General features: G+C 42.4%; 1 protein-coding gene across 3 annotated transcripts; it reads left to right on the forward strand.

Moving 5' to 3' along the window:
• Positions 1 to 3,888: 3,888 nt before the first annotated feature.
• KLF9 (KLF transcription factor 9) lies at positions 3,889 to 27,125 on the forward strand. Of its 3 annotated transcripts, none has more exons than XM_054987485.1 (2): positions 3,889 to 5,232; positions 16,893 to 17,512. In XM_054987485.1, exons 1-2 carry the CDS (start codon positions 4,707 to 4,709, stop codon positions 17,030 to 17,032), a joined length of 666 nt encoding a protein of 221 aa, XP_054843460.1. In that variant the 5' UTR covers positions 3,889 to 4,706; the 3' UTR covers positions 17,033 to 17,512. The 3 variants fall into 3 exon arrangements, 2 of the variants coding, with proteins under 2 accessions (XP_054843460.1, XP_054843458.1); XM_054987483.1 differs by lacking the exon at positions 16,893 to 17,512 and adding an exon at positions 22,406 to 27,125 and having other exon boundaries at positions 3,891 to 5,232; XR_008597562.1 differs by lacking the exon at positions 3,889 to 5,232 and adding an exon at positions 9,544 to 13,220 and having other exon boundaries at positions 16,893 to 17,012.

A 27,125-nucleotide genomic window follows, 5' to 3' on the forward strand; every position in this document is an offset into this window, starting at 1 on the left:
TTAGAAGAGTGCAGCTCTGCTTATGAGTGAGCTGTTAGATCTAGCTTCATGCGTTATGTGAGAGAAGGTACTCTGAGATCATAAAACATAAGGGCTTGGGTCCCATCAAAAATTACCACTGAGAGAAGAATTTCCACCAGCAGAACAAGACTTTCTCACCTTTCCTTCCTACTACAGCCTGCAATGTTGCTGCTGGGGGGGGGTTGCCCCCCCACACCAGAACTGCATAAGGTCTGCCACAGGCCACAGTAAAATCCACCCCTCCCTCAACAGAAATGCTCTTTAGGATCCTACCAAAAAGATTCCAGTCATGTCTTAGCCACTTTCCCATGGTCCAAATCATTGGTTATGTATAGGCTAACTCCTTTTTCAGGAGCATATTTCATTGCACAGTCATCTTACAGATAGGCTACCCAAGTTAATAGCCCTCCTGTTATTATTCTTATACTAATTATCCTTGCTGATATCAAAAACAGATTAATCAAGAACTTCTAATATTATGCAGGGTCTTGCAAATTCTATGTGTAGTTGATGCTATGCCAGAGTTACAAAGAGGCTACAAGAAGAAATATTGCCTCTCTAGCCAAATCTATGCTATGTCTGCAAGTGACTATCTGATGCCTTAGAGGAAGAGTAAAAAGTTTGTCAAATTAAGCAATAAAAACAACAACAACATTCGATTTATATACCGCCCTTCTGGATGACTTAACACTCACTCAGAGCGGTTTACAAAGTATGCTATTATTATCCCCACAATAAACACCCTGTGAAGTGGGTGGGGCTGAGAGAGCTCCTAGAAGCTGTTACTCACCCAAGGTCACCCAGCTGGCTTCAAGCGGAGGAGTGGGGAATCAAAACCGGCTCTCCAGATTAGAGTACCACGTTCTTAACCACTACATTAAACTGGTGTAGGAGTTACACTGGAAAAAAATCCTTCTGGAAAAGTACAGGATCTCACCATCTCTTCACTTGGGATCTTTGATACAGAAGCCTTCTTTTTACTTTGAGCAACCTCCTTTTTTAATTAAACAGCCTAGAGTCATCTTGTTATGCTGGTGACCGAAGTGCAGAAAAGTGCCTCCAGACATACAATGGCACATTAGATTGTGTAGCTAATCTTTTTTCCTCCCAGTTACTTTGGGTTGAAACAATTACAATAAAATAAATTGGATAGTTTCATTGTTTGATGAAGTCCTGGTTCAAAGTACACACACAGCTGCTGGTACAAGTAGAGATTTACCAAGAGCTCTGCCAATACATCTGCACCTTTTTTCTCATATGAATTATCATGTAAGATTGAAAAAGCATGTGTGCACCACATTTCGCAACATATAAAAAGCACTCCTCTTGAATTATGAGCATTGAGTGCATCTCTCTGCTATGGAATAGTCTGCTGGGATCTGTTTGCCTTCATATGTGTCATCGCTTAACAAAGGCTCTGGCTACACAGGCCCGAGAGATTGTGTGCTAAATTAACACCAGTCAAACACATATGATGAGCACTGAAGTACAGGTAAAGAGAACGACCAGTAAAGGGGAAATACTGAATTATTTGAAAATAAGGAAGCATTGTAGCAGAATGTGGCTGAGGGGATATCAGCCAAGGGCAATTCATAAATAACCTCTTTATCATAGCATCAATGAGTCCAACAAGCAGTTCAAAGGCTAAGATGTAAAATCTGGAATAAGGTAGATCTGATTATGAAAGAGTGTACATAACACAATTTATGGTAAAATCAGAACCTACAAGAGCTAAGCTGGGATAAGTTACCTTGAACAAAGGCCACTTCTGCAGCAACAGTTGCCTAATCAACGACTTTCCTTTTTGACAGGGCAGAGTAATTTACTTCTGTAGTGTAAAGAAACAAGTACATTTTAATAATATATGGGAAGTACATGAACTTAATAGCATGTATAAATAGGGACTGTCCTCTAATGTTCCAAATCTAAACACAGCAGAAACTGCTGGCATGTACTTCCAAGAATTTTTTTAAATCAGACTTTGTTCATCATCATCATCATATCCCTTTATTGGCATAACAACAATCACAAGATTGATAAGGCATCCTATCCATAACATATAAAAACTTTCAATGATAAATCAGACTTTGTTCTTCCAACTACTTACTCTGCAGTAAATCACTCTCAGAAACAGAACTATTTCAAGGGGGTTTGATCATTTGAGTCAAGCTTTTTCCTTATCGAATGATAGTGTCACAAATATTAAATTATAAGAACCCATAAGAACTTGCAGGGGGCATCTTGTTTAATCCCCCCCCAATATTTCCTCTGTCCTTTTTCTTCTTTCCTTCTGTGGCCCAAGGTCACCCAATGAGCTTCCACAGTAGAGTGAGGATTCTAGCCTGGGTCTCTCAAATCATAGTCTGAAACTCTAACCACACTGGCTTTCATGTGGTAGTTTCTGTTGAACAGTAACAAGCAGATAGGTTTGCCAGTGGCCTGGCCCTTATGGGTCCCACAAAAGTCAAAATAGCCCTGCAAAGGCCCCTGCTCCTGTCTTTTACTGACAGAAATCAAGGCTTGAAGGCTGTCAATACTGTTGTGGTTGCCTAGCAACAGCCACTGACAGTATCTGTTTTTTTAAATCATTTTATCATTTTGTGGTTTTTAACTCTCCCTCCATGTGTTTTAGACTTCAGATTTTTTGGCCAAAAACTTCCCCAAAATTCTCCTCAAAAAAATTCCCCCCAAATTCTCCTCAGGTTTGTCATGCTTCCTCCCTCTTGGCTGTCCAGAAATAAACAAATCCAAAGAAAGTAACTAGTCCTTATTAATTGATCTTGAATATCACTTGAATATCACAATCAAATCTGGTTTATTTTATAAAATCTGCAGTATCCTTTGCCTTTGACATAAGGTCCCTGACAATTTCCCAAACCTATATGAACTCCTTTGCCAACCTGTTGAATCATATTTTAAATTATAATTATTCATTAATTTTCTTAAGATAACACAGGAAAAACATATTACTGTAACTTCAGATGAGAAATTGCATTAATCTATTGCAGCAAAAGAAAAGTGTAGTGGCCCCTAAAAGACTAGTTAGATTTAAGACTTCTGGAATAAATTGTTAGTCTTTTTAATGTGGCACTGGACTTTTCATATATTACCATAGTACACAGAGACGTCTCCGAGTACAACCCTGAACGCTATAAAATAAAATTAGGCCCGATCATGATTTAATCAGAGATCAAGAAAACAAAATTACAACCTTATTTTACAAGAAAATTACAATATAAAATGACACGGCTCTCGAGCTTATGGCTATTATATTGTGGCTGCATAATCGCCTTTCACAGCACCATGTCCTCCAATGTCCAAAGTTTACATTTTACTCCCCCAAGCTCTCCATTCCATCTAGTCTCCTTAGCTCTCTAGGTTTACAAGTGAGAACCGCTCGGAATGTATTTGTGATTGGCGGAGCCAATGTAAGTGACATCAGCCCCATCACTTTCGATTGGCTCGCTGGTTGCTGGGACTGTAAGTGCTTCTAGTGAGGCATTTAACCCGATCTCTACCACTCGGCAAACTTCGTGTCCTGGCGACCAGAAATGGCGAAAGGTCGTCCGGGAGGGTCAGGGACTGCGCGGGAGAGCAATGCAATGACCCTCTGCGCTCCGGAGCAGTGCGCTGCGCCCTCGTAAGCCAGCGAAACGCCAAATCGCGACTAGTCCGTAACTTCCCCCGCCAGGGCGCTGCTGGCGCGCCTTCTTCAGCCTGCTCGAGTTGCCCTTTTAAATAGGGGCGGCGAGACTCCGGGAGTAGCACGAGGCATCGGGAGGGAGCGGCAGGATTGGCCGAGCCTGCGCTTGATAGACACACCTCCCATGCAAAAAGGCCCTTCTGAGTGGAAGGGGGAGAAGGTAAACAGAGTTGAATCACTCTCCCGGTTGACCAATTGGGGGTGTTGGGGTGGGCTCGCTGGAACCTTTGCGTGATGGGCTTCTGCGAAACTGGTCCTGAGCAAGACTGTGCCGGAAGAGCGAGGCGCTGTCGGCGAGGGGGGAGCGAGGCAGGCAGCGGGCAAAAGTGTCTCCCGGTAGACCTCGGGCTTGGGCTGAGGGTGCCACGCCGCCGCGCCTTATGAGCGGCTGGAAGCGCCGGGAAGCCTGAGGAAGGGCGCCCGAAAGGCGGCAGCGCGATCGACCGAGGTCCTCCTGGGCTTGATTTTGTATTTTTCTTTTTTCTTTTGCTGCGGGCTGGAGGGGACAGACGAGGGAAGCCCCCCTTGGTGCTACGTGAATTACTTGAAACCACCGCCTGTGACCCTGTCTTCTGAAGCGAGCCTTACACCCGCCGCCGTACAGCGTGCTGGGAGCGCATGAAAAGCCGGAGTTTGCCGGCGTCTGGGGGAAGGGGGCGCGAGGAAACGGCGCCGGCCGAGGTCAAGAGGTAGGCGCGGTGCGTTTCTCCCTCTCGGGGGAGGGTCACGGATGGTCGCGGTTATGTAAAGGGCTCAGCCGCCGGAGTGTGGATCCCTTGCCTGGCTTGCCGAGGTACCCCACCCCGCCTGCCCCCGTGCTCCGCAGCCTGAAGGCAGCCTGCTGATTGCAACACCCCCACCTACCCACCCACCCACCCCTCCGAGAGGGCGAGGGCGACTCCAGGCAGGCAGCGAGCAAGTTTTCGCAATTGGGCTCTCCTCGCTCGTTCGCCGGGAACGGTGGCTGATCGTCGCCCGCAGGATGTCGGCAGTGGCTTACATGGACTTCGTGGCTGCCCAGTGCCTGGTGTCCATTTCCAACCGCGCCGTGGCACAGCAAGACGCGACCCGCGAAGCCGAGCTGCTGAAGATGCCCGAGGAAGAGGAGGAGGAAGCAGCGACGGGAGTCGTGACCAAGGAAATGAACGACCCCAGGGACGCCTGGAAGGATTATTGCACGTTGGTGACCATTGCCAAAAGCTTGTTGGACCTGAACAAATACAGACCCCTCCCCGCCCCCTCCATCTGCAGCGACAGCGTGGAAAGCCCCGACGAGGATGCGGGTTCCGATAGCGACGTGACCACCGAGTCTGGGTCGAGCCCTTCCCACAGCCCGGCGGAGGGGCAGGAGGCTGGCGGCGGGCCCGACCCCCTCTCGCTCCTGCGCAGCGGAGTGCCGCCCAAGGGGAAACTGGCCACCGAAAAGAGACACAAATGCCCCTACAGTGGATGTGGCAAAGTCTATGGCAAATCATCCCATCTCAAAGCCCATTACAGAGTGCATACAGGTTAGCTGTGGGCTCGCTTTCCCAGGGGGCGGGGCGGGGCGGGGGCAGGGCGGGCGCCGGCGGGGCTCACGCGATCGCGGAGCAGGCGGTGACCCAGCGGGCGAGCCTGCCAGAGCGCCAGGCCGGCTCTCAGCAATGCCTGCAGGGGCTCCCAGGCGAACGGCGGGCCGAGGGCTGGCGGTCTCCCTTCTATCCCCTCAGCGAGTTGTCCTGGTTTGAACCCTTCGGAGAGATGCTGTGGTTATTTTAGCCTTTCTCGCTTCCCGCCTCCCGCGGCTGTATCCGAGCCCTCCCGCCGGCGCTTCTAAGCAGCCGTTAGGACAGAGGGGCTGCATTTGGGCACAGGGTGTTGGTGCGAGTGGCACGTCCAGAGTGTGCCTGGAGAGGAGAGCGGAGGGGGTTTGGCTGGCTCGTCATGCTGCTGAAGCCTGTTTGCCTCTCATGCATCTGTATATCACTGAGGTGTGCTGCTTACCCTGAGAAGATCGGGCCAGTAGAGGAGCTGTTTCGCTCAAAAAAATAATGCTTCTTTCAGGCTGGAAGGAACTGAAGGGGAAAACCTGCTTAAGGTTGTGCATGCATTAAAGCCATTTAGAGGTTGCCATCTTCTGAGCAGGATTTCGTGGTGGCTCTTTTTTTCTTTACCAAAACAGTCCAGAACTTCATAGATTGTTGCCTGGCCTTCTAGTTGGATAAACCAGAAGGTAGAGTGCTTACTATGCCTCTCTTTAGCTGCTTCCGAAAGTAATATTTCACAGCTGTATTTGGGTTCACCTCAGGGGCAGATCTTGGTCCCATAAACATCACTGGGCGTGGCCTGGTCTCGGTGGTCATGGACTAATGACATATTTTCCAAATTCTCATGAAGAAACACGTGGACGCTCGCAACGTCCAAAGGAGTTGGAATAATGTAAATTGTCTAGTAACTGGAATAAATTATTTGGAGAGTAAGAAAGGCTAAGGAAGGCAAGATATGGTGAAACTCTCACCTTAGCAAAGTTGCCCATTTATTTATGCTGAACATTCACTTGACAATATAATACTGTAGTTATACGTCTATAATGAGAAAAACCAAATGCCTGCCCCTTTTCAGAGTTTTTCATTTGGCCGTTGATAAAATAATGACCAGCTTAATTCTAGCCATTGGTGTTATGACACGTTGCCCAGCAATCTTATTCTTCTGGTTTTAGAAGCTGATGTTGAGTCTGCCTTGAATAAGCTGATGCTTCCGTTTAAGGGAATGCCTGTTGTTGATTCCTAGTTTAAAACCCAGCCACTTGTGAAAGGTCACATTCACCACAACTGAGCATGTCTGGTACTTCATTGCAGTCATTGGTGATGCATCCCTAGAATTTGGTGAATATGCTTAAAGGTGAAAGCAGATTGCTACTGCGTGTGGCTGTTGAAGGAGGCCTTTTGTGGAAGACTCAATGGTTAAGGACCTCTTCATTTTCCAGCAAAGTGTCTTGCAGCTTTATGAGAAAAGCTGCTTATTTTTATGTATGGCATTCAGCACACTTTATTACCTTAATGTGCCTGTTGATGATTAATGTGATGGTTATATATTGGTAGTCATGTACTGAGAGAGCATGTGCCTATATTTTCCTTGGTATTTTCTTGGTCATATATGAGGGGCAACATGGGATGAATCTTACATTTAACTGGTGCTTTCCTTGGCTGTCTCTGTAAAGAAAAAGGTCCACCATGGAATGGTTGTACTTGTAATCCTCCTCCGTTTCTAGAGATAGACTTCTTAGTGCGGGCATGATGCAACAAGGATTTTCAATATCATCTCAGTCCACACTGCACAGTAAACAGCTTTCCTTTTCTACTGGTATGAATTTTTCCAGAATTGCAACATTTACTTTATTTGGATCCAGAACCCTATTTTTCCATAAAGCAGGATGCCCTCACCCAGCCCTTGTGAGTTGGAGGACAGAGCTATTTGGCAGAAAGCTATCTAGTAATATGAAAATGTGACTGCTCTAGCAACTCAGATTCTTACAAACTATTGTCATGATTTAGGCTGCAAGCTTTTTTTAATTTAAAAAGTGCTGCATGGCGTATACCTACTTGCGTAACTCTCTTAAAGCTCTGCGTGTGTAAGCTGGAGTCATAGCACAAGGGCCAGGAAAGGAGAAACTGATATTGCTCAGTATTTGCTTTTCTTTTTTAGGCAACTGTGTTTTTTTCCTTTTGATTCAGCTGAAACAGGAAGAGGTCTTCACACAGGGAGCCAACACAAGAGGGTAGTGCTGCTGCAAAAAAATCAGATCTGTACACTAAACTGCACCTCCCTCACTAGGAGGGTGTGGCAAAGTGTGGATTTTGGTTGACCTTCCCCTGAAGTGCCTTTCCCAGTGGCCTTGTTTTGGCTACAGTGGGAGGATACTTGGCAGCAAGTCCCAGTCCTGTTTTTTTGCTCGCAGTGCTGGCGTCATATGAAGTGCAGGAGGGAAGATGAACCGGAAAAGAAGTGTTGTAAGTCACTCAGCAGTAATTCCTGTCACTAGAATAAAGAGTGAGGAAGGAAAGGAGTAGGGAAGCTATAGCCAGCTTCCTTGCAATGTTAGAAGTACCATAACGAGAAGTCCGTTGCTGAGAATGCCACATTGGCTTCCCTTCTCGATTAAAAAGTGAACAGTAATATCTATGAGCATCAAACATGAGAAAGTAACAGGTAGGTATAAATGTATTTTTACCAAGTAAGAGTTTTCCCAAAAGTCATCAATTCAGATGGACTGAAGTTTTATTTAGTAGTATAACTAGGGTTGCCAGACTCCAGGTGGGGGCTGGAGATGTCCTGGAATTACAAGTGATCCCCACGCAACAGTTGCCTTGGAGAAAACGACTGCTTCGGAGGGTGAACTTGTATAGGCCACTCCCCTCCCTGGGATCAATCCCGAAATCTCCAGAGTTGGCAACCCTAAGCATAACCTAACAAAATGGAAAAGAAGCAATTCAGTTAGTTTGAAGATCTGCATATTGTGGAATGAGCCACTGGCTCATATTCTACAGATAACGGTTCATCGTTCTAGCAACTGTTTGCTGAGGCCTTGTGCAAGGGAAATGATCGGCCTATCTTTTACCAGCTGGAAGAGTATTCAGGGTAGAAATTAACACAAACCATATTTTCTGTTTGGTTTTAAAATTATTTTATATCCCTGCTCATTTAGAGTAAGCAGCTTTATAATTTGATTAGAGCTCCTAGTAGTTGAATATTTCTTAAGCCAGTTGAACCCTTGGCTGATAAATCACAACATACTTTAGTGTCAACCAGATTTAAATACCACTGTAGTAAAAATCTCACACAGTGGTAACACCGAGGAAGCCATATATAGTCTTCAGTTCAAACAGTCTATAGGTCAAGATGCAAAATGTCACTGAAAAAAGTCTGTGTCCTCAGCAAATAACAGAACTTCACAGTAGTGCTAAAGTTTGCTTTCCAGATTTAAAACCCATGGTTCCCATTCCATTCATTTTGCATTCCACAGCTACACTGTGGTATTTCCTGAGTAGATCCACTCCTCCATCAGATATGAGAGCTGGATTAAATGTTTTCTTCATTTTTTTTAAACCACATTTCTTCCTCTTGTATTTTCAAGGTTTCAGGTATACTTAACATAACAGATCTCTTCTGGACTAATTTCATGTATGTTTTTTCCCCAGTGCAGTCCTTCCTATTCTCCATGTACCCTTAGCCACCTCCTGGTCTTACGTTTTTAATGTTTATCAGATTCTCTCAGATTTGTTCCGAAGAAAATTTTCAGGATTTTGTCATGGCACCAATTCATCCTCTATTGTAGTGACACAGTTTGTCACGTGCTTTGCTGGACTGAACTGGTTAAAGACTGCAGATGGGCATCTTGATGTTTGCAAAGAGCTGGTGCCCGGAGCTGTAAGGACCAAACCATCTCCAGCCACAGGGCTTGCTACTGTGATGAAATGTTCCTCTGGCTTAGACTAAGTTGGTGCAGTGCCTCTCTTGCCTTAGTAGGGAAAGACCCATTGATGTTGCAGGGGAATTTTTTGCAAAGCCTTTGTCCAGAACTATGGAGGTTCCAATTTATGCTGTTGAAAATTAGGCTGAAAGTATTTATTTCAGTAGAAATTTCATTGCAGCATGAAAGTATGTTGTTCTATACATCTGAGCAGGGCTTTTTTCTGGGGAAAGAGGTGGTGGAACTCAGTGGGTTGCCCTTGGAGAAAATGCTCACATGGCTGGTGGCCCCGCCCCCTGATCTCCAGACAGAGGGGAGTTGGCGCGGAGGGCAATCTAAACTCCCCTCTGTCTGGAGATTAGGGGGAAGGGCCACCAGCCATGTGACCATTTTCAAGAGGTTCCAGAACTCCGTTCCCCTGCGTTCCCCCTGGAAAAAAAGCCCTGCATCTGAGGTAAGAATTCCAGTAGGATGAAGCTCTTTTCATGGTTCACAAATAAGAAGTTAGTATCTGGCTAGCTACATGCAGGAAGAATGACTTTTTATGTAAAAGAAATAGAAAGTAATCGTTTATATGATGGGGATAGTGTATGCCTCTTGGTGGTATCCATGTGAGTTTGGGGGTTTTAGTATAAATTATAAAAATTATTTTTTCCTTGAAGAATCCTCTGCAGCAGAGAATAACAAGGTACAAGTTACCTTATGGTCTGATTGTATGCCTAAGAAAGGTTTTACACAATGCATTTTATTTCCCCACATAATTCCCAACCACCCACAATTATATACTCAGCAGAATGAAAATACAATGTCTGAATGGGAGGATCATGGCTTTAGTCAGCAGTAACTTTGGTGAATACGACTAGTCTGAGTTGAAGGCAATAATTGTTCTTTTCAAGGATCCCTTCATTCTCCATTCCGAATGCATGTCTTAGCCTGTACTCATTTAGAGTAAGTTATACAGCAACTAATATATGTAAAATTTCATGGAAAAGCAAGGCTAGAATGAGAATGGACTAGTTTTGATGAAGTTCTCGCAACCATTGTTTCTTGATGCCCACTTTGTTTTCATCTGATGTGAGAGCAACTAAATGTTTCAGTCAAACAATAAAAAAGGAAGATTCACATTTAAGGAGAAAGGAATGAGCAGCAGAGAGTTACTTATTCATCCGTTTGATCCTTTCATACCAAGACTAGTAATTCTTGTTGCCAGTAATGGACATATTGAAAATGCCAGTATGAATAAATTATTGCACCCTGTTGCACTTAGCATAGAAAAACATATGTTGCTTTTATGTTCTAAACAATACTTATGTGTGCTGCTTAAAAATGACAGTATCTCTTTGGGCAAGTGAATTCACCCTTGAAAACAGTATAATATTCCCATGAAGTCAATGCTTCCCTTCTTGGATCAAGAAACCAAGTTGAGATCCCAATGTCTGGACTCTCCAATAGGAAAAGAGCCCTTTCTCTAACATGTCAGACTATTTGGCTTCCGTGAGAGGTAAAGTATTACTGCTGTATATTGTCTGGGCCCAGGTAATGTCTCCTGCCTCAGTCGGGGGGGGGGCGGACTTTAATCCAATTTTCTAAATTCTGTAAATAAAACAAAGAAGCAAGTTTGAAATAGCTAAAATCATGTAAAGCATAGCGAGTATAACAATACAACTTTTCTCATAATAGAATCTCAGTGTGGAGAATTCCTGGCTGCTTGCATATATCTCAAGATTCAATTGTGCCACAACAAAACAATCCTGTAGGAACAGAGAGATATTTTGCCCATTTGTCATGTATATGCTGGAGCAGTTTGGATAGCTTTGGATTCTTGCCCCTTGTGCTTGTCTACAGAGATCTGCTGTATTATACATTGACACAAATTACCTTTGCCCTCAAGCATAGGAATCATGAACCATGAAGCTAAAAGCTGTACTTCTCAAAACTTGTCTAAAAAACTAATTGGTCATAGAGTTGCCACAACTGGGACTATTCTGTGATGCTCCCTGTCCCCTGCCCTTTCTCAATGGAGCAGCAAGATGAAATTGTGGTGGGGGAGGGAGACATGGAAGTCACTTCTCATTTTAGAACAGGAAGTGATGCCATGATGCTCTAGGAATTTCAGTGGGTTTTTTTTGACATTCCTAAATTGTCATGATGTTATTTCATGTTTCAAAACAGGAAATGACTTCCAAGAAGCCACCTCCCCTCCTCCCATGCTGCCAGTAGGATTGTCATATGCCCACTGGAGCAAGAGAACTCTGCCCCTAGTAGGCCTTTGTTGCCACCACTCAATTGGGGTGGGGGTAGGGTTCCCAGGTGCCCGCTGGTGGCAGGCAAACTCCCGAGGATTTGCCCCCTTGTCCACTGATTGCCTGATTGAAGGGGCACAAACTCCCGGAGCTTGCCCACCATTGACTGGCGCCTCAGGAGTGCGCACCGTGCATGCGCTTCCACTCGGCGTGGCGATGTCACTTCCGTAATTGATCTTGCACTAGCAGTGGGAGCATCCACATGCTCTGTTTGAAGCCAATTTGGGCCCCAAACTGGCTGAATCAGAGCCATGGGAGCGCTCCCATGGCTGGCGCAACAGTGCCACTTATGGAAGTGATGGCGGCACACACCCAAGGTGGTGACATCACTTCTGGAAATGACTTCATTATGCCACCACCAGAGCATGCATGCACTTTGCAAGTGTGTGAAGAGGTCCCATGTGCCAGGTCCCAATGCTCCCGGCGGGAGGCTAGATGGACCTGCCAACCCTAGGTGGGGGGGAATGAGGGATGGATGCCAGCATCCCCAGCGCGCTGGCCTCACTTCTGGCACAACAAGAACTGACATCAGTATGGTGATACTCTAGTAGTGAGTCAAAACTCTATGGTTAAACCATGAAGTTTTGGCTAATGCCAAAGTGTCTCCAGTGACATAATGAGACCCCACTTCTAGAGGCGAGTCTCTTGCTGATTTCTAGTCTCATCCTGGCAACCTAGCTCCTAGAGATTGCCAGCCAAGAGCTGGCATTCCTAATCAGTTGTCAACTACATTGAATGTCCAGTAAGGCAGTAGAAGAAGAGCTGGTTTTATACCCCACCCTTTCCTACCTAAAGGAGTCTCAGAGCAGCTTACAATCACCTTCCTCTCCCCGCAACAAACACCCTGTGTAGTAGATGGGGCTGAGGGAGCTGTGGCTGGCTTCAAGTGGAGGAGTGGGGAATCAAACCCGGTTAGTCCTGTCGCTTTTAACTGCTACACCAGACTGGTTCTTAGCTGTGTGAGTGTTGCAGCAAAAACAAGAGTGCCTCATGATAGCTTAAAGATTAACATAGCTTGTTTTAAAGTAACACAGGACTCCTTTTTGTTCTTTCCTACATATAATAGCCTTTCTAGCCTAATCTCTATTATTTAGGCATGTTTTAGTATCTAGTAGACAACGTGCCAGTACTAATAGAACTTCACATACCTTAGGTCTGAATGCATTTTCTTTCTTGTTGGCATCAGAATCTTTGCAGCCACTGCATGTGTGCGTTTTGGCCAGCTGATTTTTTGATCACGTATAAGAAGGAAAAGAATGCTTTGTAGGCCTGCTGCCAGCTGGCTTGAATGAAGTATCCAGATGCTTGTGAACATCTGGATTCAATGACAGTGGAATTCTAGATTTGGAGATCAAGTCTTTGGAACTGGGCATTCAGACTGTGTTGCCCAGCCCATAATCATTTGCTTTGGATAAGAAATGCCAGGAGATGAATGGAAAAACACGCAGCCGTAGTACAAAAGCCCCATGGTAACACCAGCCATTCTGGAACAACAACAAGAAGAATTGATTTGAGTTGGCCATCCCTGAAGACTTAACAGCTTCTGGATGGTTCTGAGATATACATTGCTAAAATGACCACGCATCAAGACGGAGGTGAGAAGCACCACAAAGCTTAGCACTAATGCAGAAGAGTAGATGTGTGCCTGGAGGATGACCGACCTTATCAAGACCCTAATCTCTCTTGGAAGAAAGCAAGAATGACACAAATTCCAGAGGTCTTTGGAGCCAAAAAGGAATGCAAGGTATGTTGGATTGTCTTGTTTGTATTGTTCTGTGAGCATTGGATTAGGGACTGTGGGAACATTCTTCATCTATCCATCAAGTTATGGGATAGATGAAAGTCTTCTTGAGGTAAAGATAGCTGCATTTTTCCTGGAACTCATGTTTTTCTAACGATATGTTACATCTTGGCTCTCTATAATATTCAGACCAACTCTCACATTGTCTGTAAAAATCTAGTGTAATCTGAAGCATGCCTTTCCCCTCTGTAGTTTGTGTAGGTAAACTAAGCAGATACATTTTTAAAATCCAGATGCCGTGTAAATGCTGCTTGAAGTCCTCATTCTCAAAACCATTTATTTTGAAGTAATTAACCAATTTTAGTGGGACTGGTCCAATATAAGCAGGAACACCAGCTCAGGGGCCCATCAAATGGAGTATTCTGTTTCCAAGAGTTGCTAACCAGAGATTCCAGGGAAGGCCTCTCACAGTAGCCCTGTCTTGTTTGCCTCCACTAGCTGGTAGCTCCAGCAGAGTTCATTCTAAGCTTCCCGCCCCCCCTACTGCATAAGTAGCCAGAGCAGTCTTGTCCCATCCAAATGCTCTAGAATTTTCACTAAACCCCGCACCGGGGGAAATGTCAAAGGGAGGAAAAAAATATGACAATGAAAGACAGCTTTCAACTTCTTTTTCTTCCCCCCGCCCCATCTATTTTTAGGAAGCTGTCAATCTCTTTATTAAGCTCCATATGCTCAATTGCACGAAAATTGCACAGAATCCTCAGTAGAATTCTTATCTCTACTTGGATTGCAGTGTTAGTTCAATGTATACTTTCTTTTCTCATCACATGCAATATGTCTAATTGCACATCAGATAAATAATAACAATAACAACAACATTTGATTTATATACCACCCTTCAGGGCAATTTTAACATCTACCCAGAGCGGTTTATGAAGTATGTTATTATTATCCCCACCACACACACTCTGTGAGGTGGGTGAAATCCAGTTAGATTGCTGGACCTCCAGTTAGACTGCTGGTGAACATGGAGACAGTGGGGGAGGGGGATGTCAGTCCTGAATTTGCCTATTAATATCATTGGGTGACCCCAAATTCTAGTGGTGTGAGCGGGGCGAATTCTTGATATTCTTTACCATTTGTAATTTTTAAATGACCCAAAATCTTGATAATGTTTAGTTGCCCATTATGTGTTCCATTTGCAGCTCAACGATACTTTTCCAGTTGCTTCATTACAAAAAAATCCTGAAACTGTATTCAAAGTATTTGAGTCCAGTGGCACTTTAGAGACCAACAAGATTTTCAGAGTGTACAGCTTTCGAGAGTCAGAGCTCCCGCCTTCTTTGTCTGGACTCAAATCCTGAGGTTCTACTGCAGAATGCAGATCAATACAGCTATCCACCTAACTATATTCCAAGTATGACTGACCCATGGTTTTCTAAAAAGACCTTCTGATACTTACTGTTTTATTTTCAGTCCCATGCTCCTAACATGTACCCCTGCTCCTAACTCATAACATGAAAATTACAGCCTGGAACAGGAATCCAGAGGGGCATCTTCCAGTGCATTTCATCTGCCTCCCCATTCTTTCTTGCCGCCCTGAAATTTCTTATGCAAGTTCAAAATACAGTTTCGGCATAAAAGCTTCAAAGGAAGAATTCTGTCTGAGTTGCTCTCATGCTCTCCTGAGCTCTAAGCAATAGTTCAAGAAGCACTTAGGCCCCTTCTGGAAAGTCCCCTGAATGGGAAACTCTAGAGGAGAAAGAATGTGTTCAGGTTGTTCATCATAACCACTCCCTGTTGTTTCCTTACTGTGTAAATTAGCCTCTCATCAGGGATGGGATGTAGCTTGGCATTTCTGGATATAGTTCTGGGTTTAATTTGGGGGGGTTGAGTATGAAAGGGCATATTGCTTCAAATGCCTTCCCATGGCTACCCATTATGTCTACGTAAACGTCACTTGTGTGCGCCTCCTGACCCTTTTTATTTAGGTCTTATTGGGGACCCAAAGCAGTTAACCACACTATTCTCCCTTCTCCCTTCTTTATTTTATCATCACAACCAGGGCTTTTTTTCAGCTGGAATGCGGTGGAACAGAGTTCCAGCACCTCTTGAAAATGGTCATATGGCTGGTGGTCCCACCCCTGATCTCCAGACAGAGGGGAGTTTAGATTGCCCTCTGTCTGGAGATCAGGGGGTGGGGCCACCGGCCATGTGACCATTTTTGCCGAGGGTGATTTAAACTTTAAAAAACTCCCTCCTTGTTCCAGCTGACCCAAAGTGACATCATTATGTGGTCCTGAATTCCACCACTGAGTTCCACCACCTCTTTTCCCAGAAAAAAAGCCCTGATCACAACAAACCTGTTATGTAGTTTAGGCTGGCTGGCACAAGGTAACCCAGCAAGCTTCCATGGTAGACTGAGGATTGGAACCTGGTTCCCAGATCCTAGTCTAACCACTACACCACACTGGCACTCTTACCATATCCCACTGCAGCTGACTCAGTAAAGAGATGGGGAGGGGGTAAAGTCTGTGCTAAATCCCCTTAACAAGAGAGGTGACCAAGGCCTTTTCAGTTGTTCCCTTCTGAAAGCTGCTCCCAAATATACCTGCAGTTACTCAACCATAACAAAGTTCAAAAAGTAGAGTTCGCTTCTGGGGGAAAGCTCTTTATGTTTAATTTCTGCCTGGAGTTTTAATAAAAATATTAAGATGGTTTAAAAAGTTTTTCAAAAGTAATTAAAATGTGTATTGTTGATTTTAACTTTTGCATTCACTGCTTTGTATCTCTGTAAGAAAAGCAGTATATGAAGAAATAATAGTTTGGAACTACTGTATTGTGCATTTTTAAAAATGGCTATTATATGGAAATAATGAGCAGCAACAAGCAGATAAGTTTGGTCCCTTTTCTGGTCTTCTCTGAAGCTTTGTGCATTGCCTTTGGAATAAACTACATTGTCCCCCACCACCAGTGGGCACTTCCCATCACTGCTCAGCTGACTGGACGTGGGGATGGTGGTAAATTGGGGGAGACCTCAGCAGCATGCTGACATCACTCCCATGTGACCCAGGAAGTTATAGTCTGGCAACGCACTGACACTACTGAGCTCACGGGAATGATGTCATAATGACATTGCCAGCAAGCTCCTCAATAAGTACACCCCCGGTTGCTAGGACACCTGTCTGTAACGGTGTTTCATTCTGTTATTCTACCTGAGTATTAGCTGGTCTATTAAAATTGTTAAGCGGGTGGATCCAAGGCCAACCACCAAGTGCGGGGCTTGAAAGTAGCCATGTTCTTAACTATTCTTTGCCTTCTAGAGTAATCTCTGCAAAGTTCTTAATAATGGTAGCGCTAAGTTTTATAATCCAACACATTTGGAATAATGTTCTTTTTTTCTTCTTGGCTTCTGAAGAATTTATTCCAGGGCCCAGTATGTGCAATTTTTATTTCGAATATAATGATTGTTTCTTCACTCATCCATCCTGATTTTCTGTCTTCAGTTTCTGTTTTTTTCTCCACAAAAATTAAACTGACTTTTCACACACCCCTTTTTACTAAGCCATTTCGCAAGATGGCTCTAAATTAAGGGAAAAACAAACTGTTGCATTGTATCCTTGCTGCTCTGCTTGTACTATTAATCATGTTAATTGCCTCTGTTTCTCATTCCAGAAAAAACCATCATACCGCTTGGGAAGGCAAAGGTGTTTGTCACAATGAGAGGTGGAGGGTTGGCTTTTATGGCTGAAGACCTGAGAACATTTAGTAGAAGGAAACAGAAAATTCCATTCTTAATCTGCACAGAGACTTGACAGGAACACTGACAGAATGCCAAATTCATGAATGCAACCTAGATAAACCTTTAAAAAACAAAAACAAAACTGATTTAAGCCAGAGGAGAGCAAAAATGCTGCAGAATCTATCCAACGTGATATCCAAACGAGGCTTCCATGGCAGCTGTTCCATGGGAAATGTATGAAAATAGATGAGTTAGCACAGGCAGCTAGCTGCCTTATCTCCTCCCAACTGCATGAATGTCATATTCTGCACTCCTTAGTGAAACCCTTAGATATGAATAATGCCAGCTGTTGCTGGACTGCTTTATCTCTTTTGTTGCCTGTTGCCTTCTCATATATTTCTTCCACTACTATAGAGTAGAGGATGAATTCACCAAAATGTGTCTTTTGGATCCTCAAGGTGTGCTGGTGTGCTAGCATTTGCTTCATTTTGGGCTCTTAATTAACCTGTACTGTGTGGTTATTTTTCAAATAAAGATTCACATATATTTTGAACTCGCTGTCTCTGTCAATCTGTTGTATATTATAAAGTATTTGCAGAATATTACTGCCATTCAACTACTTTGTCTTCTCCATTTACTAATAGCCTTTTGAATTTGAAGTTCTCTTTCTACCATTTCAAATGAAACTCATCATAGTTAAATATGTTTAATAGCCCTCTGTATTAATTCCCATTTCCTCACTTTTTCAGCCCTCAGCAATAGTATTTACCCTGTCTACTCTTGTATAAATCAAATGTATATATGCCTATACTGTCTCATTTAACTGGACTTAACAGGAATGGGTTCATGGTTCAATGGTAGAGCATCTGCTTTACATGCAGGAGGTGCCAGGCTCAGTCCTTGGCATCTCCAGTTAAGGAAACTCAGGTGACAAGTAATATGAAAGACCTCTACTGGATAGCTGCTGCTAGTCAGATTACACAGTGCTGATGACCAATGATCTAACTCGGTATAAGGCACCTTCATGTGTTCCTGAGAGAAATACAAACTCCTTTTTTTAGATTGTACACTCGCTGCATGCTTTTGCACACCTGCCTAGTTTATTTAACAGTTGTGTTTACAAAGGCGGAGAATTCAACAAGCGCATGGGCTCTTCCATACATTTAGTTGCTTACAAGACTTAAGTTATCAAATATCTTTAGAAAGCATCTTTGCAAGTAGTGTGGAAAAGAACAGAGAAAAGAGAGCAATGGGATTGTTGTGGCATTAGGGCATAGAAGCAAGTTGAGAGAGGGGAGGCATTTGGGATGGGATCAGATGTTCATGCTATTCCCTCTTGAAACGTTCCCCATCATGATAGGTTTGAACGGAAGGCACCAGTGCTATGGAAGACATCACTTCCTAGCTCTATCCACTGGATAGTGGAAGAATCTTAACAACTCATGATGAGCCGCAAAAGATTCTGGAATCTAGAAATACTGGGGAGGGTGTTACTGCCTCAGGTATTCTCTTTAGCTATAAATAAAAGAAAGAACACTTGAAAAGCTGAGAGTTCCCTACAGCCTATAGTTTTTCCAGCTATTCTAGAGTGCAAATATAACAACCCACTTCTTAAGTATCACAATAGATTCTTTTCTTTTATCTGGAAGGAAGTTGGTAAATTTATGTAGTCACCATTGGAGTCCTTTCATTGCCTCTTTATAGTCCAGAAGATATCAATCCTGAACCTTCATGATCTTCAGAATATTTGACACTTTGGCCTTTTATTCCATATATATATTGTTCTATCTATCCACTCCTTAGCAGTGTAAATCTCAGTCGGGTATCTTTCAAGACAACAAGAGTTGGCCATTTTCCATTGCCAAGACACTGAATCTATTGGAAATAGTCTAGTGCTTCATTCTTGGGCTGAATTCTGCCGAAGTATAAAAATGTCTCTTGCTCAGAGTCCAGGGCATTACCCGTAGAAAGTTGAATGCCAATAGCTCATAGGATGCCCATTTTAACACCTGTGTATACATTTTTCTGCAAGCTATGATGTAAAAACGGGCAATCAAATTCTTAGACTTAGTTGAGTTTCACCCAAAACGGCATGGCACAGACCCTACCAGGTTCAACTTCAAGGAATGCTGCAGACTCAAGCTACCCTTTCCATTTTTATTTTGTGTCTACCTCCTACAAAGAAAACAGGTGTGGGCATTGTTCACCTCATTGTTTTGACCGGGGGTGGTGGTGGTGGTGGTGGTGGTGGTGGGCTTACCGGCTGAGGTTTAATGAGCGTCTTCCAAAGTCCTTGTTATGGTTTTTGAGAACCCACTCTCCACTCTATAACAAAAATTCATCTGATGCATTAACAGGTGCCATACAATCCAATTGTATGCAGAGCTATACCAGTCTAAATCCATTTATTTCAGTAGGCTTTAACTGGAGTGACTCTGCGTAAGATTGCACTAAGTTTTCTTGTACATGGGATGATAACTCTCATATCTTCAGACACACAAAAATGACTCAAGAGGTCATACTTCAGATCATATCATATCCATGAATGTTTAATTAATTTTTTCCTGTTAAAGTGGCTGTCCTTTCAATTAGATATTATTTAGTAAGCACTTACCACCCCTATCACTCTGTCAGATAGTACAGATATTCTCTTTGCATGTGCAAAACTGCTTCTTCTGTTGATGAGAATAGGGAAGAAACCTATGTGCTTTGCTAGATCCCTCTGCCCTTATTACCAACGAGCCTTCACTTTCTACCTGTATTCTTGCCAAAATTCTATATGTGTTCAAATATCAGTTTGGCTGAAAAATAAACATGATTTATATGGCTTATGCTGTGACAAGAATTTGGAATTCTTTCATGCAGATCTTGCCTTGGTACAGAGTTTGGACATTTCGGGCACAATCTTCTGTATAGGTTGGTTGATTCTGCCTACCCAGAGACTGACATTTTCTTTTGAAATATAGCTCACTGTAGTGGGTTTGAAAGGATTGGAAGCAGTGAGTGGGTATGAATATTTGGCAGGTTATGTCATCTTCCCAGATCAGTAATGTGTATATTGGTCTCTCTAAGGGCAGCCTGTAGGAGGAAAAGTTATTCCTAATGGTTGTTTGCTGAGAGTAAATGGCTATGTCATTAGTATTATGTATTTTGCTTTAACGTGGCAGGTTTTGACACACTAAATCACATCAGGTCTTGTTGATATATCTAAGGTAATTGGCGAGGAGGGGGGATGGAGTTCAATATATTGAATGAAATCAGCCAGGGCAGTAGATATGGCAGATTTATTTTTATTTATTTATTTGGATGTGAATCTTTTTTATTCTTATTCCTCACAGTTACAGTTGGCTTTATTAAGATGCCGTGAGTGAGAGATCACAAGTTAGCAGACTTGTACATACAAAAATAATTAATCACGTCCTACAAGCTGCTTGTGCACATGAAAGAGGAGAGGGTAAGAAAACTGACACAGGCTTGTAGAGATGATTCATAGAAAACCAAGCTGACCTTGTACACAATCCTTGGCGCTTACTACACTGGCTACAGTCCAGGTGAAATGTTTTGAAGGTCTTACAGTAAATGATGTTCTGACCAGCATTCCATTCCAATTTGAGCATAACAATAAAAGCATTCATCTTTGGCCATAACTGAAGAAAATATATCTCTATTTGTTTGGGTAAGCACTGAGACCATAAAAGTCTGTGGAACATAGAAGGACTCAGACGGTCTGGGTTTCCTAGAGGCAGTCATACATGCACAACTATCCTTATATTCCAAGCAACCTCTGACAGGAGACATTCTGTGATGTGTCCTCCAGCTCAACTTTTTTTTTTTTATCAACACAATCACAATCTGGCGCATGCTTATGTTATATTGGAATGACAGGTCCTAAATGGTCCATAGCTGGTCCATAGGGGCCTGTGTGTTGAGGTTGGTAGATGATGTTAAACTGGTAAACAGAGTTGGGGCATGCTACCAGCTGGACAGTTGGGTGTGTCTAAAGTGATCTTCTTGAGAATTGGATCTGACAACTTTGCTTATGTGAACTATATTTTGAAATGCTGAAAATATTTATAATAGGGGCTGAGAGATTAAATAATAACACTATAGAAATCAATGGCAAGTGAATATGAAAATGTGTATTCTGTGCATTTCTTTGGGGATCTTTGCTGTCAATACGAGACATGCTTTCTTAGATATGTTGACCTCAGGCTCTTAACAGAAGTTGATACAAATGGAAGTTATAGCATATTTTAAAATAGAAAAGAGTCCAGTTGCACCTTTAAAACTAGCCAACTTTACAGTAGCATAAGCTTTCAAGAACCACAGTTCTCTTCGTCAGATGCATGCATGTAAAGTTGGTTAGTCTTAAAGGTGCTACTGGACTCTTTTCTATTTTGCTGCTACAGACTAACATGGCTAACTCCTCTGAGCATATTTTAAGGAACTCATTTATAAAGGTCTGTTTTGTCTTCACTTTGTGTTAGTGATTAACTTTGAAACAATCCTTCATTTTTAAAATATGTATTTGAGGGGGAAATGGGGATAACAAAAATGCAAAAAGGATACTATTTTTTTAAAAAGGCAACAAAAATAAACTTATTTGTCATACTCTTAAAACTGAAAATGCAGTGACAGATAATGAGGGTCTGTAAAGATTATAAGGTATGATCATTTGGTTTTCCTTCTCAGAGTTTAGTAAAACAACTAAATGCGCACAAATAGGTTGTACGATACGGTTGTATGTCGATGTCCTGCTTATTATACCACACAGTCCACAGTCTCCATAATTTGCCAGGTTAAAAAATGAGAGTGTTTTGATATCTTTTGGCACCGGGAAATTTCTACACTACTCTGTTGTTGCTGGGGCTAGAAACATTAATAAACATGATTGATTTGTTTTGTACAGATCAAATCAAATCAAATTTATTATATGGCCAAAGACCAGCATACAGTGAATACTACAAAATTACAGAGTTAAAATTATTAGTAAAAGTTTTGTACAGATTAAAAGCTGTGTATCTGAGTATAGATAGGAATGGTGATGGCTCTGTCGTAAAGCACATGCTTTTGGTATCTGATGTTCCAAGCTCAAATCCCCAGCTTCTTAGTAGTGTGTAGGAAAATCTTTCCCTTAGGATTCTAAAGGAAGTATTTCTGGTACTTATTGCCAGAATCGGGCTATCTGTTCTGAGCATCCTGTTCCATTGCATTTGGACACTAGGAGGTGCCTCTGTGCCTCAACTAGATTTTAATTAAAGCTATTTCTACTGGAGTCCACTGTGCTGTGTAGTTCACAAAACCATTAATTGTGTATCTGTGAACCCCACTATCAAAATATTTCAGTATTTCTACCAGTGTTTGAACAATGAAATTTAATTTGCCAGCCTTGACTGTTGTGTTCCTGTTTCTTTTAACTCTCTCATTTGATGTTACCTTTCCACAGGTGAACGACCATTCCCTTGCACATGGCCAGATTGCCTTAAAAAGTTCTCCCGCTCTGATGAGCTAACACGGCACTACCGAACCCACACTGGTGAGAAGCAGTTTCGATGTCCGCTTTGTGAGAAGCGGTTCATGAGGAGCGACCACCTGACAAAGCATGCCCGTCGCCACACCGAGTTCCATCCTAGCATGATCAAGCGATCTAAAAAGGCTAGCTCTGTCTCCTTTTGAGTGACAGACTAGAATCAAGGGTTGGGGCAGGGGGGACAACCATTGTTGCAAAAGGCATAACTGATCAGCACAAATATGTCCGCCACTGTACAGTAAATTCCCCCTACTTGCATTTTTAAAGCACATGTAGCTGGAAGTTTAACATTTTGTCCAGTCCACCCTGCTATGCTACAAACAACAGTCTTAAACCAGTGGCTGCTGGGTGGGAGTGGGGAGGGGGGCAATGTGGGGATCAGCAGAAGTAATGCAACTTTTTTGTAGTTTAAAGAATCAACACTGGTGTATATATGTCTGACTGGGTGGTTTGACCTGTGACACCACAGTAGTGATTCCAAGCTCTTTGTGATTGCTGTGTCATGGACATGTTTTGTTGACTAATGTAATGCTGCTTGTATTTAAAACAAACAAAAACAACAAAAAAAGTTTAGTAAAACCACTTTCCAACTCACTCAGATATTTCTCAATTAAAACTCCATAGCACATTTTTAGAAGACGATTCACTTCTCTCAATGACCCATCCTGTTCAAGACTGTTAAGAAAAAAATCATTACATCCGTTGTTCATATTTGCTGATTGATATTTTAAGAAAGAAAAAGAAGCTGACATTTATACTGAAGAGGACCTGTTCAGTACACAATCCAGTTTTTTTCTCTCTTTTGAATATAAGCTGTTCTTTTCCCCACTGAAAACATGCTATCAGTCCAATTCAATACGCAAAAAGGGGAAGAAACAAAGAAATCAGCTCAGATTACTTCCGATGTCACATTTATTTTGGCTCCCTTATTCCGTTGCCATTTACAAAACAAGAACACCACCACAAGTCATTCTGAAGAATGTGGCAGGAGCTGGAGACGAGGTTCTCCCCCACGCACACACACACACTTGCATCTGAAAACCATGTACTGTACTGTATTATATAAATACCACTAACAGTGCTTTATTCTGCTGTATTTCGTTGGAATGAATGCATAACAGCAGCAACCATCTTTATAAGCTACCACTTTTGTAAAGGTTTTTTTTCCTGACAATGACCTCTCTCAAAGGTGCATCCTCTACATCCACTTGCCAGATTCCTGTGACAGCCAATGGGAACTGTGTGTGTTTATGGAAGCTTTTCTCCCTACAATCCAATCTCTCTGCTAATTGAGACAACTAAAACTGGTTTTTAAAAAGTACTTTTCAAGAGACTTCTGCTTTTTTTCATAACTCGCAGCTGTTGTACCGAGTATGGGGAAAAACAACAACAACACAACCACAAAAATGAGGTCATGAAAATCTAATATGCAGGAGGTGTGTCTAAATATGTGTTGTGGCATGCCACTATGTACCTTGCTATCTTTACCCCATGTGTCAGGCTTGAAGTATTCGATGATATGGCAATATTTCATCTCTGGAAAAGCAAAAGGTTGCTCTTTAAAAGACGAGCCAAGGTGTCATTGGAAGAAACCTCTTACATCTAGCCAAGTAGTCATCTTTGTTAATGTTAGAAGCATGAACCTTACAAAGGTTGTTATCATGGACTTTCCCTCCCCCATCTCTTGTAATGGTGGAGAACTATGTTTACAGACTTCCCCCCTCAGAATCATTCTACTGGTCTGCTATTTTTTACTCCTCCTTCACAGAGAAGGCAGGAGAGGTGCAAATGTCCTATTGAAGGCTAAATTCATCCATGAGGTAATCACATTGCAGCCAGTGGGGTTATAACAGGATCAATTTAACCCATCTTTGTAAAGAATCTGTACATACAAATCTTGTGAAGTACTACAGTATCTTCTCGTTTCACCTGATGAAAAGCTTGCTTCCTAGAAAAAAAATCCAACATCTCAGAGAGTAGAGTATTCTACAATCGTCCGTGGCTTCCAGCACTAGAACTCAGTATGCATCTAGCATTTTTACTTGTGTGGTTCATTATAAAATCTGTCTATGCGAAGAGAATGGCTTCTAAATAAAGGTGTTAGGGGCACTGAACAATCTATGGGATTTCAAAAACAAAAAGGGATGAGTTTTCTTCAGTGAAGACATGTCAGGAAACCAAGCACACTTTCTACCTCCGTTTCAGCTTTTTGAAACGTTTGTTTTATGATAAACCAAAATTAATTTCTGGTGTCCAAAATAAATTGTAGGGACGTTTGTTCTTCCTTATACAAATAAGTAGCCTGGCTATTTCTATTGCTCTAGTGTAATAAGTATTCTGCTTTACCAGTACTGTTAATGCTGCCTTGTTTGATTAGGGGTCAGGACCGTGGGGTAGGCCAGCAACTCACAACATAGTATTGATACAACTGTCCTCCCCTTCTATACAAGACCAGTTTTTAAGATCATAAATTCTAACGCGAGTCCTACAAACCCAACAGTTGCTCAAACTTTTACTGTTGCTCTGATGTAGGACAAGTGCAGTATTAGCTACGTAGAGCCTGAATGCTGAATGCTGTTATTTCACCTTAAATACAACACAAATCACAGGCACTTGCCACCGCCATGACAAATAATCAGGACACACAGGCACAAGATGCAAAGATGTGGTAGGATAGTGGTTAGGGTATTTGCCTACTTCCATAATGGGTGTGGGATCATGTTTTACTGGATGTCACAGGCAAATTATAATGTGATTCCTTCCATTGAGAAGTCCAAGATGTGCAGGCACCCTGCTAGCGTCATTGCTCCTTTGCATAATGTGGGATGTAGAAATGGGGATGCCTTAACCATGCCACCAAACAGCTTGGAATAATACTTTGCTGTGCCCTAAAGTGCATTTCTGCACACAGCTTAGGCATCCAAGCTTGAATGTTGTAAGCAGAGTATATTTTAAAACAAAAACCAGTGAATTGTTCCTGCATTCTCATGTGCAAAACTTACCATAGGTAATGCATATATCTTTATTTAGGTTTATCTTTAGGGACTATTCCATTTATAAAATTTTCCCCAAACAGCAATCAACATTAGAGTTTGCAATACTTGGACATTATAGAGAGGGGCACACGCCCACCTTGCTTGGGGTGGTTGTCTTCTTAGTGCGGTTGCTTTGTTAAGGCTAAATTGGTGGTGTGCCTTGGAGATGAAAAATTTTGTATGAGACTGCTAATCTCGTTAATATTGTGTGCTCAACAGCACCATACAACAATGTTAAATCTATTAGAAAACCCATTCATTACAAGCAACCATGGTGGCTATATGTGGCAGGGGAGAGCAGCTACTGGGACACCACAAGCGGGGTGATTGTGCGCACCAGGCCTTGGGCCTCAGATTAACAGAGATTGCTCTCTCCACTACTTTAATAGGTATGGGTGTGCATAACCAGATCTCTATGTTTGCAATGGCAACCATCATGAGGCTGGGATGCCTGAATGTCACTTCACTACGAAGTGGCACTGGGGAGGGGGTCCAGGGGTGATGCTATGGATGAGGGATACATAATCCTTTCCAAGTCCATTGCTTCCTGCCTGAACCTATCTTTGGACAGAGTCAAGAGGAAGGAAAGCAGTTGGGGTATGCTATAGGGGGGAAAGTGGGCAGGGACAAATTAGTCACTGCTACACCTCCTCCTTTGCAAATTCTCCCCAGCTCCACAGTGACATTGGTTTGCAGCCCCATTTATTAAAAAGTATGTACATAGGCTCAAATATGTATGTGAAAATGTTATATGGAAAGGGTATCTTAGCTACCTGTGCCCCAGAAAATATGCATTTAGGCGGAACGTTCAGGAGGTCATGAAATAGAAGCCTGTTTATTTGGCTGTGAGCCTCAACAAACTTACTTGAAAGTAAGTTTCATTGAAATGAATGGAACTTGTTTCCAAATAAATACAATTAGTATTGGGATATATATCATGCTTCTTAGGAGTCTTCCAAAAGTAAGCTACCCAGTTTTTTAACCACTAACAAAAAAAATGTGGAAAAGTTTGTTGCTTTTGGAGTAAAAGATAGTAGTGAATTTCATGTGCAAACTTACAATGTAGTAAAATCAGCTGCATTTTTAACAAAAGGGAATTTGGAAGGAGACAATTTCAAGTGTTGAGAAGAAAACCAAGTTATCTGAGAACCTATTTGCCACGTTACTCTGAAAAATTCTTTAGAGTGCTGACGTTAAGACGGCTCCTCTCCTCAATTCAGAAAGACCTTCCTGGAGAAGCCATGGCTTTAAACTACAGCTATACAAACAACATCTTTTGTGAACAATTTTGATGACTTCTATACAGGTCTCTTTTCCATTTGCCGATGGACTTAGCCCAGTATGCACCAGATCGGACATACTCTTCAAATGCTGTTTTACTACAGATTAACCATCTGTAACACTGTAAAATACCAACCTTTACAAGTTTGATCCATTTTATTTTTGTACAGTATTCGTATTCTTTCTAAGTTATTTTGCTGTCCTGTTTTGTAAATCACATGAAATTGTAAAAAAAACAAAAAAGTAGGCATAGGTGTTTTTTGTACATATGTATATAAATTGTCCAAATAAAAAAATAAAAAGAAACTTGTTGCTTGGGA

This window comes from Eublepharis macularius, chromosome 8 (assembly GCF_028583425.1).
Source record: "Eublepharis macularius isolate TG4126 chromosome 8, MPM_Emac_v1.0, whole genome shotgun sequence".
NCBI classification, from domain to species: domain Eukaryota; kingdom Metazoa; phylum Chordata; class Lepidosauria; order Squamata; family Eublepharidae; genus Eublepharis; species Eublepharis macularius.